The sequence below is a fragment of the Pangasianodon hypophthalmus genome, chromosome 28 (assembly GCF_027358585.1).
Source record: "Pangasianodon hypophthalmus isolate fPanHyp1 chromosome 28, fPanHyp1.pri, whole genome shotgun sequence".
In the NCBI taxonomy this organism is placed as follows: Eukaryota; Metazoa; Chordata; class Actinopteri; order Siluriformes; family Pangasiidae; genus Pangasianodon; species Pangasianodon hypophthalmus.
Window position 1 is genome coordinate 8,304,828 of NC_069737.1, and position 22,906 is coordinate 8,327,733.

General features: G+C 38.9%; 1 protein-coding gene across 3 annotated transcripts in view; it reads right to left on the reverse strand.

The window, feature by feature from the left end:
- The window catches only part of LOC113544376 (Kv channel-interacting protein 2), a 202,373-nt gene that overhangs the window by 77,322 nt on the left and 102,145 nt on the right, over positions 1-22,906 (reverse strand). The window contains exon 1 of one of the 3 annotated variants that reach the window (XM_026943183.3): positions 19,930-20,927. The exons of the other annotated variants lie outside the window; for them this stretch is intronic. Coding sequence (XP_026798984.3) covers positions 19,930-20,017 — 88 coding nt within the window. The 5' untranslated portion in view covers positions 20,018-20,927. Of the gene's footprint in view, positions 1-19,929; positions 20,928-22,906 lie in introns of those variants that run through there. 3 annotated transcript variants of the gene reach the window in all.

The window sequence follows — 22,906 nt, forward strand, 5'->3', positions numbered from 1 at the left end:
CAATTAAAAATAATTTTGTCTTCTATAACTGTATACTATACAGTCAAAAAAGTGCTAAGTGTGTAAACAGGAACTTATCAGCTTCTGAGCAACTTATGAGTATGAGAATCAGAGCCATTTCTGAACTCATTATAGTTTTACCTTTAAGTCTACTGTATCTAAATGAAGTTATTAACTGTTCAAGGACGGAGGCTTTTCTTCGCAATTGCAGTCCTAAGGCTATAAATATAGAATATATAATGTCACGTTACATAAGGCTTAATATTAAGACATTAAAACTGCAATGCACTGCAGGATGTGCTCTGGGATCTGTAGTTATAATGCTTAATAACAAACGCCTTTAGTTTCTCAAATTGTACTCAGTTGAAGTGTTTATAAAAGTGTATAACACAGCACTGATGAATTCTCAAATCTGATTGGTCAGAAGGGGTTGATTAATTTTCTATAACAGCAGCTCTGACAGTAGTTCCGGCTTTAAGGCAAATCGTAAGTTTATAGTAATGCATTCATTCTAGTACGTTATTGTTTTTATAATAATAACGCCTCGTTGTAACGATAACAGTTTAGAACGATTGTTTAGTAATTGTTGATATGGTGACGTTTTCTGTAAGTCAGTGTTTATTTAACACATTTTTGGAAGGAGTCTCCAGTGTCAGCGCTTTGTAACAGTCAGAAGTGAAGCTGTAACTGTAATTTTTCCAACATGGGAAATGTCTTCAGGATACAGGATGTTGTACTGCCTATGTATTACAGGTTTAAGTGACGTGTGTTTTTAAAATTTTTGAAAGCTTTTGAGAGAATTGCTCAAAGATATATAGTAATGCTTGATGTAACCTAAAATTATATTGTTATAATAAAGTCAAACGCATGTGTTATTATGTAACAAGTTATGAGCATTTATATATACAGGCTTATTTCAGGCATTATTAGGTGTGGTCTAAAACACGTTACAATGATTTACGGATGTCGGATTAATAGTTAGTGTTACCAGAAACATTTTGTCCATTTGTCTGGAACAGCAAGAACCATTTTTCCACTTTGTAATATGATCTCAGGGTACCATTTGTAGGAACACTAATTTACAAGATTGGTTTTATTGGATTTTATGCAAATGGATTCATAAGAAAAGCTGCTAAAATGACCCCTAACTGTAACTTCAACTTTTTTGTAAATATTAACACTTGATTTTTGCTAATACGTATGATTGTGCAGTCGTGAGACCATGTTCATTTCAGTTCACTAAGTATCTGCATGGAGTGTGTGGGGAAAAGAAATCATAATTACTTGCAAATAACATTAAAAGTATTCATTTAAAATGCACCTGTACGGAGTTTATAATTTATGGTAACCAATCGAGCGATGGATGCCTGATTCTCTCTCTCTTTTCTCCTTTAGCCCATTATGATCAAATGTCTGTTGCACACATACACACTCTCTCTCTCTCTCTCTCTCTCTCTCTCTCTCTCTCTCTCTCTCTCTCTCTCTCTCCATCGCCTGTGCCCTCCACCGGCAGACAGCTGCTAATAGGGGTTTATTTTTAGCAGGTGGGCGAGGTGTGGGTCTCTGTGATGGATGAAGGTGATGTTTTACCCCTCTCTCTTGCTCTCTCCCCATTTGGAGGATGGTGACATGGCCAAGGAGAGAAAGAATGAACACTAGACGGACTGACTGATACACCTCAAGTACGATGTATAGGATGTACAATTTTGGGACAGGTTTGTATTTCTCTTAAAAAGTATTTTACAGAATTCAAGAAAAACTGAATTCATCACCAAAACTGATAGACTAGAAAAGACAAATAAATCATTCAATTTATTTTTCCTAACATAGATGAAGTCAGCGCAAAAATGTAACATGATATGACTAATCCTGTGCATAATTTTAGAAATTTTAATCACCAGCTGTGATTCTGTAGGATTCCATGCAGTCAAATGTCATATGAAACGAATTTAGAAACCATGTCCAAACCCTTAAGCTGGAGTTAAGGAGTGTAAGGAGTCCTGAATGACAGCACTTTCAGGAATGATAGATAGTAATGGAATGATAGATAGTAATGGAATGATAGATAGTAACAGTCATGGTGCATGGGAAAGTCTTCAGGTCGAAGGAGTTTACGCTTTCTGGTTTCTCTGTAAAATGACAAGCTGCATTTTTTTTGTCTTAATAAAGTCAAGAGATTGGTTGTTGAGGGAGCAACTTGTATATACTAAGTGATAACAGAAACTAACTTTGGATTCCATGCCTTAAAATGTCATATGAAATGTTAAGAATTTAGAAATCAAACTGTTGGTGGTCACTACACATTTTGAAAGCACTGTCACAATCATGATATAGTACATCAGGAAGTCAGGAAGTTAACATTCTACATTTACGGCATTTGGCAGACGCCCTTTATCCAGAGCATCTCATATTTATCTCATTATACAACTGAGCAGGTGAGGGTTAAGGGACCTGCTCAAGCAGTAACAGTAGTAGTAACAGCTTGGTGGTGCTGGGATTTGAACTCATGACCTTGAAGTCCAACATCTTAACCACTGAACCACTACCACTGCCCATTTTCAGATCAAGTCTGTGATTTTGCTGTCATCAGCATGGTATGGTTGTTGTGTGTGTAAGCCAGACAATCAAGCAACGATATGAGTTTAGAGTCATCATCACAGGCCGCTGTATGCGTCAAGAGACTGGCTTGTCTCACGAATTTTAATCTAAAAAAAAAAAAAAGATTACAAAAACACCCAAGTAATGAAAGCAGCACTAGTGGCAACAACATCTTATGTGTCCATATTCTTCGGCTTATACTTGCTTTCTGCTGTCTCTAGAGAAGGCTTCACCAAATACTGATTGCTGGAGGTGCCTATAATTTTTAAGCCACATAATTGCACACTTGTATCATAGGTTTAGGCTCAAATGATCCCTAATTGCATGTGGTATTCGTTTTTGTTCTTTTTCATAAAGGGTGCCAATATTTCTGGAGATGATGCATAAAGTAAAATGCAACCAACAGAAGAAGAACTGGAGAATCTGTGTAGTTTGGCAGATTGGTGGATTAGTGGTGGAGTTTAATGCTCAGTACAGCTGCTCTACACTGCAGTTCTACAATCTGGGACTATTAAAAGGTACACAGTGTTTCAGGTCTTGTGTAAGGTTGAAGTTTATTGCGTGGTGTGCAACAGGAAAACATTAGCGGAATATTAATTTAGGACAGAATATTACAGCCAGAACCTCAATAACAGCAGGAACGTAAAGAGTTAGGAGCTTGATATAAAGCTTTCTATAGCAAGAGCTGAGTTTTTCTTCACACTAATATTAAATGCTTAACGTGTATATTTTCACTTTACGTATTCTGATACACATTAGGTACTTGTTAGTCTTGTATTTTGCACTGGGTTCCATGGAGAGCCTATATTTCCCACTGTACATGCAGGCACGTGGGTAGGATAATGATAAAAAATGACTTGCAAAATTCCTTGAACTCACTTGAACCACAGCCATGTCTCTGCGAATGTGTCGTTACTATAGAAACTATAGTATTAGAAAGAGCACATTCATATAAACCTGTGATTTGAATTACAGATGTATAATCAACACTTTCTGACCAATCAGATTAGCGCTGTGGTTCGTGGTTGTGACTTCAAGGAGGAAGTGAACAAACGTTCAAACAAGCAACACACCAAAATGTTATATGGAAATAGCAATCATTCCCTTAATACAGTTCTTAAATGACGACACACATTGCATTAAATCCAATCGACGTGGTCATTGTACGCGTTATTATTGCTTTCCTTCATTTTTTATTAAGTAAAAATTAGTTTACTTAAGGTAACCTTGTAGTTTTGGTTGACGCCGAGCAGACAGAGCTGAGAAGCTGCAAATCAGGAAGAATGAACGCTGTGAGGTGTGAGAAAAGAAAAGAGGAAAATTAGGAAAAGCAATTAGCACGCTCAAGTCTTGCTGAGAATCTTAGCGTCTCTGCGCCTGATGGGAAGGAATTCTTAAAATAAAATAGCAAGCCTGCTTTGGTGCTTTTGCCATTTTTAGGCTGCAAAAGTGACAGGTTGAGGAAAGATTAGGATTAACACAAAGGCATACATTTACAAGACAGATCTGCATGCGCACACACACACACACACACACACACACGTTAATTATCTATAGAAATCTGAACCATCAAACAAAACACAGCCGATCCCCATGTTAATCTGAGGGATATTTTCATGCAGACGCAAACCTCAGCTTAACTAATGTGTTTGGGTGTAAGCCACTTTTTTATTTCACTGCTCTGCCAGTTGCTATTTTTGTATCCAGAAATGTTAGTGTGAAATCTGAAATCCAGAGACACAGTGTTTTTTTTAACCCACCTTTGTCAAAATCTCTGCTTACTATTACTAATAACTACAAGGTGACCCAAAAGTCTCCATACATAAGGGAAATTATCACTTTTTAGCAAAATTTTTCATACTTAGTTTATATTATATATTATTTTTCAGATAGTCTATAAGAATGCCTTTGATAAAAGAAGAACGTATTGAAATCATTCTCATGGCTGGATAAGGAAGCTGTTGCAATGTTGCGATGGACTTGAACAGGAAGCATGGCAAGCACATCACACACAACACTGTCGCCAAACTTATTAACAAATTAACAAAAGGACTGGAAGTGTTGCGGACCAACCGAGACGTGGACGTCCACGAACGATCACTGACGAAGACACAACCGACGTGGCGCTGGCGTACATAGTCCCCTATGCATGGAGACTTTTGGGACACCCTGTATTACTGCTGCCAGGGACCTCCATCTTAGCATGTGCAAAATGCCTAAAGACCGAGTCCACCCCGTAGCTAAAGACAATTTTGTAATGCTGCTTGCTAGCATGGATGTGTTCTCATTCATAAGTGCTTTTAATTTAGATGCACTTGGGTGATAACCTTAGCTCAGAAAGCTAGTAAGCTCTACACAGTATATAAACCATTAGCTCTTTTAATTGCTAGTACTAGCTAGCTAGCTAATATTAGCTAACATACAGCTGCAAGAAAAAATACATATTGTATTGAATTTTAAATGAAAAGACGTAAACAAAAAAGAAAAAAATAGTAATTGCGGCATGTGCAAAAGTTTAGACACCCTACAAAGCCAGTATTTAGTAACACCCCCTTTGGCGGAACACTTTTCGTAGCCAGCTAGGAGTCTTTCTATTCATGTTTAATGAATTTTCACCCACTTTTCCTTGCGGAATACTTCTAGTTCGCATATGTTCTTGGGTCATCTTTCATGCACAGCATTCAGTTTGCTGGTAGACCAAATATTTTGTTGGAGAAATCAACTAAGGGTTGCAGGACTACTAATTTTTCTACTTAATCTACTAGTCATTCTTTCTATAGTTAAAGCAAAAACTGTTTTTCATTGAACACACATACACACAGGCTACAAGTTACAATTCCTAAATCAATGCTTTTTAGGCTACACTGTTAACAAGAAAGCAAATAATTTGGTGCAATAAATGATAAATAATAATTTTGTGTATTATATCACACTATGTAAGGATGTACCAGTTCTTAAAATGCACTCGTTGATTCTGATGGTGCGTGGTGCGGAAACTCCTTACAGCTTAATGATGAATGGATGAATGTTTTTTGCCAAAGGGATCAATTTTTTTCTTCCTTCACACTTATAGTGACTTGAATTTTGCACAAGTGTCTTGATAAGTCCAGCCTAGCTGGTGGATTCACTGCATTCCCTTGCTTTTAGGAAGATCTAAATCATTTCTTCATTTCTTTCACCGCACAGTTAAAGTGCATGTTAATTAAGACAAAAGTTCGAGGAAACTGAAATAACAATACACCTGACCTTTACTTCACAGATGCCTGTGGGTTGTTGTTAATGGGAGAAAGTTTTGGTGAATGCATTTGTTAACTGACCTTTTAAAGCAGACAATTACTGCCCAATAACTGTGTGAACGAATTCTCATTTCACAGCTTTTTCTCAATACTGGGTCATTTCATGAAATCAGGGAAAAAAATGAGGCAAAACAATTATATGCTTTGTCATGGCAAGTACAATTCATTCTGAGTGGTAGATTTAATTTGTCCTGCCAGACAGATAATGTATTAGACCTTAAGGGTCTGCATTCAGGCTCATCCGGTTTCCTTCTGTCTTGCTAATTCAAGCATCGAAAGATGAATTCAAGCTGTTTTGACTGATTGACCTGATGAAAATAAACACGTCCTGCTGTGTTCTTCACACTGTCTTAAATGCAACAGTGAACGCTTCAAGGGTCAACACGACACCATGCGATTCCATATGCAGAATAAAATGACAGATACACACACTGAGCACTTTATTAGGAACATCTGGACACCTATTTATTCATGTAATTATCTAATCAGCCAATGGTATGGCAGCTGTGCAATGCATGAAATCATGCAGATACGGGCCAGCAGCTTCAGGTAACGTTCACATGAACCATCAGAACTGTAAAAAAAATGTGATCCCAGTGATTTTGACCGTGGCATGATTGTTGGTGCCAGATGGGCTGGTTTGAGTATTTCTATAACTGTTGATCTCCTGGGATTTTCACATGCAACAGTCTCTAGAGTTTACTCAGAATGGTGCAATAAAGAAAATACATCCAGTGAGCAGCAGTTCTGCAGACAGAAAGACCTTGTTGTTGAGAAAGGTCAATGGAGAACAGCCAGACTGGTTCGAGCTGACAGAACTGCTACAGTAACTCAGATAACCACTCTGTACAATTGTGGTGAGCAGAAAAGCATCTCAGAATGCACAACACGGTGAACCTTGAAACCTGCACCTGAAAAATCTGCAGGAATGGCATGATGCAATGGCCAGAATCTCAAAGGAACGTTTCCAACGTCTTGTGGAATCCATGCCATGAAGAATTGCGGCTGTTTTCAGAGCAAAGGGAGGCCCTACTACTCAGTATTAGTATAATGCTCCTAATAAACTGCTCAGTGAGTGTATATTAAAAATAGAATAAAATAAATAATTAAATCAAACTATAGATACCAAAACAGAGGAAGTACTTTCAATGAAATGCCAAATTCAAAAGGTACATTTGCAAATACATTTTTTGAAAGAGTGTACCGTATTATTGATGTTGTTCGCTGCTGAAAGAGCTTGATAACGTGAAAACTAACAATAACAGAACAAATCACTTGCTCGAAAGGATTCATGAGTGTTCACAGCTACAACGATGCTGTTTGTGAGAACTAGATTCAAATCCAGCCTCATTTGTATGTGTGGCTAACAATGATATATTGTCTTTATGTTAAAAAAAACTGAGCTGAAAAAGAACTGTTTGCTTACTTGCACTCATACACATTTAATAAAGGACGATTTCGCTATTCTGGCTACGTCCAGGATTCTCCACATAGTATAATGCTACATGACGGGCAGCATCTGAGTCTACGAGAAGCTGCAGGATACACGAGCTTTTCACAGCTTAGAACTGACAGCTGCACCTGAAAGTTCTGCATAGTTACTGAAGACAACTCAAGGCAACTCATCTTAGACAACACAAGTATAAAAAAAATCAATAACAACACCATTCTGCAGCTACAGAGCTTTATGGATGGAATACGAATGCATAGTTAAGGCAGATGTAAAGGAAAACTGCACCCTGAAGCACAATAAATATGTATATACACTCACTGAGCACTTTATTAGGAACACTGTAATAATACTGGGTAGGGCCTCTCTTTGCTCTCAAAACAGCCTCAATTCTTCATGGCATGGAAACATTCCTTTAAGATTCTGGTCCATGTCGACATGATTGCATCACGCAATTCCTGCAGATTTTTCAGGAGCACTTTCATGGTGCAAAGCTCATTCTACCTCATCCCAAAGGTGTTCTATTGGATTCAGATCCGGTGACTGGGAAGGCCACTGAAGAACAATGAACCCTTTATCACGTTTTTTGATATGACTTCTGCTTTGTGACATGGTGCATTATCATGCTGGAATTAGCCATCAGAAGATGGGTAAATCGTGGTTATGAAGGGATGCACATGGTCAGCAACAATACTCAAATAGGCTGTGGCATTCAAGCGGTGATTCATTGGTATTAATGGGCCCAAAATGTGCCAAGAAAACATTCCCCACACCATTACACCACCTCTACCAGCCTGGACTCATGACACAAGGCAGGTTGGGTCCATGGATTCATGCTGCTGGCACCAAATTCTGACCCTACCATCTGTGTGCCGCAGCAGAAATCGAGATACATCAGACCAGGCTACATTTTTCCAGTGTTCAACTGTCCAGTTTTGGTGAGCCTGTGCCCACTGCAGCCTCAGCTTTCTGTTCTTGGCTGACAAGTGGAATCCAGCATGGTCTTCTGCTGTTGTAGTCCATCCATCTCAAGGTTCACCGTGTTGTGCATTCTGAGATGCTTTTCTGCTCACCACAATTGTGGTTATCCGAGTTACTGTAGCCTTTGTGTCAGCTCGAACCAGTCTGGCTGTTCTCCATTGACCTCTCACAACAACAAGGCGTTTCTGTCTGCAGAACTGCCACTCTCTGGATGTTTTTTTTTCTTTATTGCACCATTCTGAGTAAACTTTAGAGACTAGTGTGTGTGTGTGTGAACATCCCAGGAGATCAGCAGTTTCTGAAATACTCAAACCAGCCCGTCTGGCACCAACAATCATGCCACAGTCAAAATCACTGAGATCACATTTTTCCTCATTCTGATGGTTAACGTGAACATTACTCAAAGCTGCTGGCCCGTATCTGCATGATATTATGCACTGCACTGCTGCCACACCATTGGCTGATTAGATAATTGCATGAATAAGCAGGTGTACCGGTGTTCCTAATAAAGCGCTCAGTGAGTGTATTGTAATATTTGGGATGTGTTTCATGAATCTGGTGCTAATTAGTTTATTGGTTTATACAGTATTTATTCCTGTGAGAATTAGCAGTTGTCTGCTGCGCTGATGTCACACAGAGATATTGCTAGAAGTTACAATAGAGTTTAATAGGAGGGAAAAAAAATCATACTTAAAACATACTGTATATATTTTTAATGTAAATTATAGATATGCTGAAAGCAACATACAGAGATGTAGGTACTGTATGAGATGTTTGTCCCACACCTGACCAGTGAACTTGGTCAAATTTGTGCAAGGATAAAAAGGGAAACTTTGTACACATAGTCCATATTGCCGTGATTATCATGTATTTTCACTACAGCTCCTCCCCCCAGGCCTGCACTTTGGCCAACTTGGAACACGAAGCTAGTGCTCAGACCTGGATTGAGCTTCTCTCAAGTAACCGATTGGCTTCTTCATGAAAATAAACAAGCTTTTCAGTTTTCATCACTGGGAGGCGGTATGAAAAGGAATAGGGCAACAGGACAATGCTCGCTTTGGCAGAGCCTCAGGGCTTCAATAAGACCAGGTGTTGTTTATAGACTGATTTTTGTAGGAGCTGCTTCTTTGCCAGCGTGCTTCTGCAAACAGCATTGTAGATTCTGGGTGCACGTCATGTCATGCATATTCATGTGCCAATGAGCTAATGCTTCGTATTCAGTTTTATCAGCCCTTCAAGAAAAAAATCCCTCCTGAATGACTTGCACATCAATATTTATACTCAATACGTGATCTTAAGTTGTGCAAGTTGAATTTTTTTTTTAAAAAAACACATACTTTTTTTCATCAACATACTAGTCTATGTTTAGTTACCAGTTTCCTACAATGCCATTTGATTACCTGATAGTGATGAAGTGGGATTTAATCCTTGCTTCATCTCTTTTTAAAGAGAGCGATGCAGCAGAGCTTTAGTCCTTTAGTCTGTCTAGCTCTCTTACCTCCTCATCTGTCCACTCTGCTCAAACAGATCAGCTTCCAAAGCTTCAGCTTTCATGCTAACACTACCATCAACTCCATTGTGCTAATCATCATGTAGATCTCAACTATAGCTCAGTGCATTTCATTCTGGAACTCTGAGTCCAACATTTGCTGTCTTCGACATTGGATCTTTCATTTAAATGACGTTGAATGTCACTGGAAAATGATTATGATCATGAAAATAAGCTCTTGCTCCTTTTTTTCCAGTAAATCTGATTGTAAGTGCGCTAGCAATAACAGTGTTTCCCTGTGACATCTGCACAGCAGACATTTACCTTCTCATGAGGACCAACCAACTAATCCATTAGCTCCAGAAACTCTAATCACATCACAACTATTTCAGTACAAACATGTTTAATCTGTTTCAGGGTGTAATGATGGCTCATGACAGATGATGCAGTCATGTAAGTGACAATACTAATTGCAAACCAAATAAATGCCTTGTTAAATACGAAAATCCTTCCTGTTCCATTTTCTGTAAATGTAAAATGGTGTGTTGTATTCCTTCTATCAAGTGTAATATTTGTTTAACATGATCTTAGGGTGAGCAAACGCATCCTTACTCCTGCTGGAGATATTTAAGACAGAAGTCTAGTCGCAGGCTAGTAGGCGGCAGCTTGTCTGATTCACTGACAGTGAATAATGATGTAAGACACATGAGTTGTTCCCTCAGCTACAACTCCACTGATTGACTGTCATCTCCCCTGAGAGTAAAGCTGAGCACAGACACTGAATATACACCAACGATCAGTCAAAATAGCAATAGCAGTATGACTCAGTCTGTAAATCTACACGCATCCCCCTTTAGACTAATGATAAATTGTAAAAGTGCTCTAGACTCAAAACATATATAAAAAGGCTCCATTCAGCCATGCAAATACTTGTGTTAAACAGATGTTTTTAACAGGACTGGCTTATTAGTTAGTTATAATTCTTTGGAGCACATTTCTTCATGGCAGTGTGGCAGCTACATGACACCTACTGCACAATGTGCCTTGATGACTACTGAGATAAACCCACATAAACATTTATAGAAAGGCATATTGCAACAGGCATTGGCTGCCATAAAAACTTCCATCCATCCACCCATCCATCCGGCTTATCCTACACAGGGTCACGGGAGCCTCGAGCCTATCCCAGGGAACTTAGGGCACAAGGCAGGGGATACCCTGAACAGGGAACCAACTCATCGCAGTGCACAATCGCACACACACTCACACACCATGGACAATCTGGAAATTGTCAACAACGCCTACAACGCATGTCTTTGGACTGGGGGAGGAAACTAGAGTACCCGGAGGAAGCCTCTGAAGAACGGGGAGAACTGCTAAGCCACCATAACCCCACAAACCCCTAAAAATTTCAGTTCATCAATTTGATATCAGATTGACCAGATTTCCCTGGGGTATAAATATGAAGTTGCACACATAAAATCCCTTATCATGGGGAAACACAAAGAACTCTGAAGACAAAAGACACCAATGGTTGGTGACCTGCCAAAAAAAGGAAATGAATATACAAAATATATCAATCGATTAGAGACAAAGTCTGAAACAGTTGCAAATTTGTCAGGAATTGGACCCATGATCAACATTGTTGCCCCACACAGTGAAGAGGATGGTGAAGTTGCATTAGACAAAATGCAGCTCCTGAACTCCAACAAGTTATTAGAATTACAATAGGCATTGTGTGGTGTGATCAGAAAAGTACAAAATCAGACTTTTTGCTCAGCATATCTGGTGACAAAAGCAGACTGTATACAAGGGGAAAAAAAAAAGATACCCCACTGTATAATACGGTGGTGGATCAGTTATGTTTTGGGGCTGTTTTGTGGCTGGAGGTTCGGGGGTTCTTGAAAAGACTGATTGCATCAAAGAATATTTCAGCCCAAAACATGGTTGCCTCCGCCAGAAGGTTGAGACTTGGACATAGAGAAGATCATCACTTCGAAATCAGTAAGTTACACACATGGAAAATGTCATAACACAATCGTATGCCAACAAAAATCCAAAGGACCCTGGTGTTATGTCAACTTGACATCAAACTTCATAAATGTTTATGGACGTTTATGTCAGTTGTCATGACTTGCTTATGCATATATCATGTAGCTCTATGAACACAAGCCTTAAATAAAACGTTTTTTTTTTCTTTCCTTCCCAGCCTCAAAACCATGCTGACTTAACAATCGTATCTCTACAGGAAAAAAGAATGAGAGTAACTCATTCAACTAAACAACAAACAAATTGCCTGAGGCACGGATGCACAGTGCTGAAACCCCACGGCAAAGTTAGAGTGAAAAAAGAAACTAAAAAAAGCCTAACTGCAAAACATTGCTGGAGGAAAGCTCGAGCTTAGGGTGTGCTAATTAACCTGTCTCCAGTGGTGTAAATCATTTCAGTAATCATTATAATGGCAGAAACATGCACACTGATTTGCACACACACATCCACGAAGGCCCCCTCTAAAGTCGTCCCTGGTCTTAATTATTGTTTTTATTGACAGCACAGATTACCACCACAGATAGCCTGTTTATTTTCACTCTTCTCTCACCTGATGATGGAGCCTGCACCATGGACAGCTTGTTATTAACAATAACTGATCTGGCATTGCTTTATTATAATCGCCTAATAATTTTGTAGCACACATGCGGAGAAGAGGGGGGGTGGGATGTCCCTGTGTGTGCTCGAACACCTGTCCCTTTGCCCAGTGATGTCTGCAGTGCACCTTTTGAAAAACTCTTGTTAGCCAAGAACAGGAATCTGAGGCTACAACGAGCACAGGCTCAGCAAAACAGGGCAGATGAAGACTGCAAAAACACCAGGCGGTCCAGTTTCAGTGAAACTGTTGTCTTATGTGGCACCTTGGTCCTGGAGAAACGTTGTTTCGTTTCACTGTGTACTTGTATATGGCTGAAATGACAAACTCCACTTGACTTGACTTGACTTGACTTGACTTGAGCCTGTCTCCACTACAGCCTCAGATTCCTGTTCTTGGGTGACCGGAGTGGAACCCGATGTGGTCTTCTGCTGTTGTAGGCCATCCAGTTCAACGTTCGACATGTTGTGCATTCTGAGATGCTTTTCTGCTCACCACGGTTGTAAAGAGTGGTTAAGTGAGTTTCCAAAGCCTTTCTATCACCTCGAACCAGTCTGTCCATTCTCCTCTGACCTCTCTCATCACTAAGAAAGTTCTGCACAACTGCTGCTCACTGGACATTTTTTATTTTTCGCACAATTCTCTGTAAACTCTAGACACTGATGTGGGTGAAAATTCCAGGAGATCATTAGTGTCTGCCCATCTGGCACTGAGTCACTGAGATCACACTTTTCTCCATTCTGATGTTTCATGTGAACTGAAGCTCTTGAACTGTATCTGCATGATTTTATATATTGTGTTGCTGCCACATGATTGCTAATGGGATAATTACGTGAATGTGCAGGTGTACAAGTGCTCCCAATAATAACACTCGGTGAGTGCATATGCGTTTAAAATCATTAGGGCTGACTCACGACTCCGTGTGTGTTTTCACGTTGTATTTATAACTTTATGCTTCATTAGGATACAGTGCAGCAGAGCAGTAGGTTATATAACCTAAAGGCTAATTCACACTGGAGTCCTTTCTCAAGCGTTTGATTTACACAGCATCACTGTAGTTTGGGTGCATACTGCGTTTATCAATAAAATGTGTTCCATTGCGTTTGCAGTATATTATCTTTTCTAGCTAGAATTTAGATTTAGAATTAGATAGTTCACATTTCAACTGTTTATTATGTGTATTGCAACTGTTATTATTCATGATATTAAAATATAATATACAATTTGTTAAATGTCATATAATCATATAACAAGGTGTCGTCATTATGCTGTATTTGGTATTTTAAATCTTGTCCCATGTGTCCCTTATTAACTTGCCTAAAGGTCTGTGTATGGCTTCATATGATAAGGTCCAGGATAGTTTGGATAATTTATGTACCTAAAAATGACTTATGGTAAACCGTATTTCAAAACTAATACATGTACAAATTCCACACAATATGGCAAACTGTTATTAAATCAAAAACATACAGGCATGAATTTTTAAAATAACACTATTGTGCCCCAAACTGCCTCGGGTTTAGTGCCTAGCAACGGCAACGGAGCAAATTAAATGTTGTAAGTCTCCCAATACTAACATTAATGCTAATGTCTGCTGGTAAAGAGATACAAATGGGTTGCTTTGCCAAGAAAAGGTTTCCGAGCATGAATAATACACAATGATGGTTTACTGCAACATCAAGGGCTTGTTGAAAATCAGTTTTATATGGCTGCTTAAAGCCCAACAATGCGAATGTGGCTAACAATGAATGAAGGCTAATGTTGCTGGTTAGCAGGACATCAGGAAGCTTTATGTGTTTAATCCACAACCATTTAATGTCTCAATCCATCCTCTTTTACAACAAGTGGCCTTGCGAATTTTTAATGTTAAACCCACACAACTGAAATATGATAGAATAAAACACATAAATCAACCAATATTTAATGACTGAATGTAAATTAGGCCAGAAAACAACTAGCATCCCTTCCCATCTCCCCAAAAGTACAGCTGGAGAACTACGCTGAGCTGAGGGCTGAGCTGAGGTATGATTAGAAGAGTATTTCATTTGTTGTGATGAAGACTTAGCTGTCAAAGTGCAATAAAAATGGCTCTCATCATATGAAACTCATAAAACACACATCATCTGACAATAAGATTTATGTCCATTTGTAAGATCTGATTTTAAAAAAGGCTAACTTACAGTCATACAACTCACAGGGCAAAAATACACTCGAGTAAATCTTAACTAGCTGTGAAGCTAAGAAATTACAAAAAATAAAAAAAAAATTTTTCTACCAACTGTTAATGTGACCACTTATAATGGAAAAAAATATGAAAAACTCCTTTTTGAGTTTATCTAATATACCTAATTTAAGGTGAAAAATAATGCAACAGTATTATTCCTGAAATATTACTAAATGCCAGTGATGTGGTATTTTTCATTGTGTCTGATAAACCATGTCTTAGTAATGTATCACTGCAACATAGTAAACTTATATACAGCTATGTATTAACAGGTTCATGTTGTTGCCTACTATAAAGGCAGATTATACATTCAACAACAGTGGCAGCTCGTCCATGAGGGTAGGTGGAGCAGAGCCCAACTATATATAAGCTGTTCAACAAATGTTAATCTTCATTAAGTTCTCATTCACAACTGAATACAGTTTAAATTCCTTTGAAATGCTAGTTACCTCTTTTGAGTGACCAATGATTTAAAAAAACGTTGAAATTTGACAGATATTAGTCAATCCTTTGATTTGGTCGCCATTCTAGATGTTGGGAAATTGTAGGGCAGCGTGCTCAGTGCCCAATTTAGCTTCATAGAGTTATTACTACACCTAGTAGTCAAAAATGCTAATAAAGGCCCATTGGGGCAGGTATTATGCTGCCCCATGCTTGGTGAAGGAGCAGCGGACACAACAGTTAAAGACAGGGTTGACCAAGACCAAGGTTTTCTGAGTTAGTTTAAAAAAACTGGGTTAGTTTAAAAATACTCCATGGCCACCAAGATCTGGTTTTATATCAAATAATCTGAATTAAATCGAATAAATTTCCCCAAAAAAGGCAGAGTAAAAGTGTTTAAAACGATGTGCTCCTATTTATCAAAATAAACCATATAATCGTTGATATGATGAAGTTTTCTGTAAGGAGATGTTTGGTTAACATTTATGGAAGGAGCCTCCAGTGTCAGCACAGAACAGAGGACTTTGCACTTTCTGGTTTCTCAGCTTTTTTTGCCTTATTAAACTTCAAGAGGAAGAAAAGAAAGAGGTTGGTGAGAAAACGCCCATTTCTAGCTAACTTGTTTCATGAATGTTCCACAATTCATATTAAATGTATAAACATTAAACGTATGACGTGTCGTTCAATTTTTTTAAATGTAGTCGCTGGCAAGTTGCTGTGGTATAAGTGGAATAAAACATGCTTGTATTGGAAAATATATATATACACACACACACACACACACACACACACATACATAAGTAAGCAAATGACTGAAAACATTAGCTAATGCAGTTGTTAATTTCCATTAAAATAAAACTTCAAATACTATTAGACTTATTAATTATGTAAATTATAATGTGTTGCTTATGTTCACAAATGCACAAGCCCATGTTTGTTAGTGAACACTTAATGTAAAGCATTACTGTACATTCTACACAACGCAACATCAGTCAAATCCTTCGACTGTGGCAAAAGCTCCTGACAGCTACTGTAGCGCTTCATCTCCCAGCACACACTCCTTCTAAAAGCGTACACTCCTTCCCTTGCACAGCAGGTTATATTGTGAGGAGCAGTTCTCTGTCACCAAACATGCAAAAGTACCTGTCTCAGCCAGCCTGTCTGACAGTTTTCTATAATAAACACAGAGGAGTCAAAATCTCAATACCTCACCGGCACGGTGACACCAGGCACACGCTACGTTTACCTGATGCTCAATTCATTCCTTTTAAACTTTTTGCAGGAGGTGACTGAATTAGATCTAGTTAATTTAGTCTTTTTTAAACTACCAGGAACCATCCAGACTTCCCTTCCTCACTGTCATAACTTCATACCTTTCCAATTAGTTTCACTGTACTTATTACATAATATGCTTGAAGATGAATAACTGAATAATAAACAATAATACCTTGGGGAAATCATTAGCATTAGAACACATCTGCGATCAAGTCTTAAAGCTGCAGAAACAGTATTCCCTGTATGGTTATTATTCCCTGCATTCTTATTATTCCCTGTGTGCTTATTATTTCCTGTATTCTTATTATTCCCTGCATTCTTATTAGTCCCTATATGCTTATTATTCCCTGTGTGCTTATTATTCCCTGCATTCTTATTAGTCCCTATATACTTATCATTCCCTGTATTCTTATTAATCCCTGCATTCTTATTAATCCCTGTATTCTTATTCCACGTGAACCCTTCACATGGTCAAATTTTGACTTTTTTTTTTTCTGTACATCATTCGGAAAACTGCAAGCTTCCTTCAACTTTGACAGATTTCTCTTTTGCCACTATCTCAGTCACAAACTGACTGTGATCACATTATGCTTACCCCCAAGAAAATTAAAGGATTTCAATTCAATTCCACGGAAAAGACACCGCACCCACCTCCACATTCCGAACCTAATCTACTTACGGAAAATTACTGACAAATTGCAAAGAATTACCAGTTTAAAAGAAGAAATGAGTTCTCACTTTGAGTATCAGCATCATCCACATCGGTCTCTGTCTCATCACCTGAGGTAAAAGTCACTCGTCTCAGCGCAGTCGCTTCACTCCACTGATCTCTCTTCATGCTAATATCGGTGGAGCAATCTGTTCAGATGGCTAAATTTTTTGTAATTATAATTGTCTTCTTATTAAACATTTAATCTATAGAGTGTCTATGAGATCTTCTATGTTTGGATGATCATGTGACGGTGCCGGAGTATCGCAGATTTGTTGACAGCTGGTATGTGATTACAAATTGAATTGATTAGGATTATATTCACTTCGCTAACTATCCCGAAAACTGGATCAAAGCATTGCATTCATTCACTGGGTGAAGAAAGCCACAAGGTTTTGCATATCATTACTGACCGCTGTGTTTGTCTGTCTGTCCCAACATGACCTGTGCAGGCAGACAGCCAAGGCAAAGTTGGATTAATAAAAACATTTTCATATCATTTTGGTAAAATAGATTTATGTTTTCTTAAAAGGATAAAAAGACTTGTCAATGTATGTTACTGGCAGACCACAGTGACATCCGATGGGTTTTCCAAGGCCACCACACATAAAATATAACATCCATCTAGAAGCAATTTTACTGCATCCTCAAGAATTATGGCTGTTTAATGATGAAAATGTAATAAACTGAAGCAAGATTTATAAATGAACCCAAAGTGTATTCAGAATATGTGTGAATGTAGATAGCAACTTGCTGCTGTTGTATCTGTCATAAGATGTCTCTAAATATATATATATATATATATATATATATATATATATATATATATATATACATATAGTGTAGATCCCCCTTGTGCTGACAAAACAGCTCTGATTCATCAAGATTCATCATGGACTCCACAAGACCTCTGAAGGTGTGCCGTGGTATCTGGCACCAAGATGTCAGCAGCAGATCCTTTAAGTCCTGTAAGTTGTGAGGTGGGGCCTCAATGGATCAGACTTGTTTGTCCAGCACATCCCACAGATGCTCGACTGGATTGAGATTTAGAAAATTTGGAGACCAAGTCAGCACCTTGAACTCTTTGTCATGTTCCTCAAACCATTCCTGAACAATTTTTGCGGTGCAACAGGGCACATTACCCTGCTGAAAGAGGCCACTGCCATTAAGGAATACCGCTGCCATGAAGGGGTGTACTCGGTCTGCAACAATGTTTAGGTAGGTGGTACACTTGCCTACTTCCCATAGTGCATCCTGGTGCAACTCTTTCCCAGGTAAGTGATGCACACACACACACATGATGTAAAAGAAAATGTGATTGATCAGACCAGGCCACCTTCTTCCGTTGCTCCATGGTCCAGTTCTGATGCTCATGTGCCCATTGTAGGAGCTTCCAGCAGTGGACAGGGGTCAGCATGGGCACTCTGACCGGTCTGCAGCTACGCAGCGCCATATGCAGCAAGCCCCGATGCACTGTGTGTTCTGACACCTTTCTATCATAGCCAGCATTAACTTTTTCAGCAATTTATGCTACAGTGCTACACTTTGGGTAGGTATTAACCACAGCATACCCGGAACAACCCACAAGACCTGCCGTTTTGGAGATGCTCTGACCCAGTCTTCCAGCCATCACAGTTTGACCCTTGACAAAGTCGCTCAGATCCTTACGTTTCCTGCTTCCAACACATCAACTTCCAGAACTGACTGTTCACTTGCTGATTAATATAATATATCCCAGGCTTGACAGGTGCCATTGTAACAAGACTATCACAATGTGTATGTGTTTGTGTGTATATATATATATATATATATATATATATATATATATATATATATATATATATATATATATATATACACACATATACACACATACATACATACATATATATATATATATAAAGATCAGGGCAAACTGAAAGGTCAGATGTGTATTAGTTTAGTAGTTTATTCTAGCACTCCTCTGAACTACAGGAACACGATACACTCCTTTCAGATAACACTGCAGAAAGTCATATGTAACCAAGTCATGAGCATGTGCACAACCAGTCCCTGCTTCTTTTTTCTACAACACTCAACACCTGAGCTGAACCTAACACACACACACACATAACGCAGCGTGCTCTGGATGGAGCTAGTGTGAAGAATCATGACTGAGCCATGCTAATGAAATCACTCTTTTGTACACAGCGAGTCCCTTTTTTCTCGGAAGGCCAGGGCAGCGCCAGCGCCGGAGCCGTATCCATGGCAACTGACGAGAGGGTAAACTTACAGTGTATTTACCGATTCTCACTGGGTTAGTACTTCATTTTGCTTATTTTAACATTTGTTTTTCAAAAGGTATGACCAGGTTAGCGTTAATTTTTTTATTTATTTATTTTTAGAAATGTGAGTATTATCAGTATTATTTTGCACTTTGTCAGCACTACAGCTTTGATTATTATTCATCAAGGTCATTTATGCCTTGCTGCCTCACACTGTGGTCAGGACATGATGTGAAAATGATTATAAACCCATTTTGAGCATTGCAGGTATAGAAATTTCTCCAGGTGGAAGTTTCAAGGCACTAACATGCACTGAAGTATTAAAAAAGAACAGAATCGAAAGAGGAGAAATAGAACAGAGTGAATTTCACGAAGGGTTCCTGAAAGTCACTACACTTCTACTGTTAAAAATAAAAAACAAAGCAGTTATAACACTTAAACTATAGAAGTTTTTTTCAGGACGACAGAAACGAGGACGAAAAGAAACTTCTCAAAACACAATTCCCAGGGACTTATGGGTAAAAAAAAGAAAAGAAAAAAAAAGTGATGGCCTCCTACCTTGGGTCAGTGTCCCTGTGAGGAACCTGTAAAAGAAGCGGGCCACTTTGGTCAGCTGTCGCTTGCACCTCTTCCTGCAGTGGCTCATTGTGGGTCAGCTGGCTCTCTCACACTCTCGACTGTCTGCTCCTGCACTCCTTCTCCTTCTTTTCCTCCTCCTTTCCCTTCTCTCGGTCTCTCTCTCTCTCTCTCTCTCTCGCTCTCTCTTCTTCCTCAGACCTGCCTCCACCTGTGGGGTGCGATCTGTCACTCACACACAGCCTCCTCCCCTCCTGTTCTAATGGTTCAGCCTCCTTCTCCAGGAGGGAAAAGCACTTGTACTATATTACTCCTCGCTCCTCCTACTACAACGACATGGCTGTGCTTTTCTCCTCGTACGTTTTCTTTCCCTCCTTTTTTAGTCCACTTGTTTCTGTTGGAGCATCCAGGGGATGAAAAGAAAGATGAAGAAACTGTCACATTGACCTGGAGGGAGCTTAGAAGCTGGAGAAAGTGTGTGTGCATGCAAACGTGTGTGTGTGTGTGTGCGTAAGAGAGAGAGAAAGAGAAAGAGAGAGAGAGAGAAAGAGTCCTCCAAATTTGCCTCACAAACAGACTACAGCCACAAGTTCACCTTAGAAGGACAGGAAAACCAAGCACAAGGTCCTACTTTGAAACCTCCTCCTTTCTTATCTCGGGTTCCTCTGAAGTCGCTTCTTCCAGCCTTTTTCTATTCCTCGTGAATAGAAGTTAAAAGGCCAGAAGTGTTAGCATAAAAGCTAAAAACAACTTGCTGGTTTTCCACAAAAAAGAAACAATGAGAAAAAGATCAGCAGGTGGACGGAGACACGCAGGAGATCCTTCTGTCCTGTTGTCTTTCCTTTCTTCTTTTTATCCATCAGTGAAAGAGAACCAGCACTTCAGTCAATCTCTTGATGTGTACTGAGCTGCGAGGTGGCTCAGACGTGTACATTACACACACACACACACACACACACACACACACACACACAGCTTTACTACAGGGAACATGCACACTCCTGGCTTATTTGCTCTGCTACACTCTTATTTCATTTGTTGTCTTAGAGCATTGATCTCTCTCTCTCTCTCTCTCTCTCTCTCTCTCTGTGACTTAGCGGTGATTATGGTTGTCCAGGCAACCACAGACTCTGTGGATTTTTCCGACAGCCAATCACACATACACTTCCTTTTTACTTTGGTGGATCAAAGCAAAACAAACAAACTGCTCTGCTGGGTCTCAGTGTGTTTCCATCAAGTGTGTGCGCAAGCGTGACTGCCATACTCATATGCAGTGTTGCGCGCGCGCGCGCGTGTGTGTGTGTGTGTATGTGTGTGTGATAAAGATTACCAATAAAAAGACGACACACAAGTCATCAACGCTGCTCTGTGCACTCTTTTGATTTAGCATGCAATTCCACGAATATGTGAAAAATAAAATCCTGTTCTTGTAGAGCTTTTAAGACCTTTTTATGATTTTCTCACATCATATTGCTGTAACAGTGCTCTCATTTCGAATAAAAAATAATGCATCAGACAGTCCAAAAAAAATTAATAAATAAATTAAGAAAAGAATATGGTCCTATGTGCTTCATTTCCTCTCATCGACTGTTTGTTTTTTTTTCCCCACCAACATCCATTTAGTCCTAATTTGTGCATCAAGGTCAGCAGCCTGACCTCCTCACTCTCTGTCCTCTTATAATCCCATTAAAAGGCACTTGAGAGCAACAACAGACTGGATCCTTTAGTCGTCCCAAGCAGTTCCTGTTTAAATCATGAAGGGAAGAAGCCCTGTACCTTTTTACAAGTGTGTGTACAGCTTACAGGGTTATATGGAAGTGAAACGCAAATATATATATATATATATATATATATATATATATATATATATATATATATATATAGGTTGAATGACCCATCAGCAGTGTGTGTCAACAGCCATAAAAAAAAAAAAATCACACTGTGAAATCAATGTTTGAGATACATGCATCTGCCAGCAAAGAGCAGGTATAGAGCAGTGAGCTCCTGCTGAAATAATCATGTATGACCTTGAGCTATGAGCCAAGAGCAAACAGCAGCATGTGAAAACTTGTGTATGCGCGTGTTCTGAGCACGTTATCCACGCAGCCAACAATACACCGTGCTGCTCTCATCTTGAACTGTCAAACCATCATCTCATAATGCTGACATCAGTATGAATGAAAAGTTGCTTTGACAATTACAGTGATATTCTGATTATTCAAGATTCAGGATTTGATTGGCACGTGCTCAGTAAAACAGGCAGTTACACCGTACAGTTGAATTCTCACTCATTCCTTCCAATAAAGCATCAATACTGTACAGATTGTGGTTGGAGGTTATACTGTGGGGTGAGGTGCACCTATATACTAAGTATGAATTGAAACATGCTACCACATGATATAAACAATCATCATTCAATTAATATAGTTGCATTTTTTTATTATTAACAAATATTTTATATAATTGTATATATGATATGATATTGTGGTGTCTTGATGTGATCATTTTCAATACAGCAAAAATAAGCAATGCCTCAATACTTCACTTGTGTTAAACATTCATTATTATTATTATTATTCATTATTAAAAACTGTGTCAACGAAAGCGGTGCATTAGAACAGCACTTCCCAAAGTGGGGTCGCTTGATATGCAAATGGCGTCTTGAGAGAAATCATTTATTTTATTCATTTATTTTACAAATTTGAAACATCGAAGAAGGATACTGTGTGCTAATAGTTGAAATTGTTACTGAGTATCACAATAGCACTGATATGGCGCCAGACTATATCACCCACAAGCCATTTCACATCACGTCACATGACCCTAGCACCTGTATCACGTTGTTGTTTAATTAGCATGCGTATTTAAATCACGCATCGTATAGCATTGCTTGTTGATCTTTAGTCGTTGTCACGTTTATTTGTACCATGTTCATGTTATTGTTTTGACTGTGCCTTCA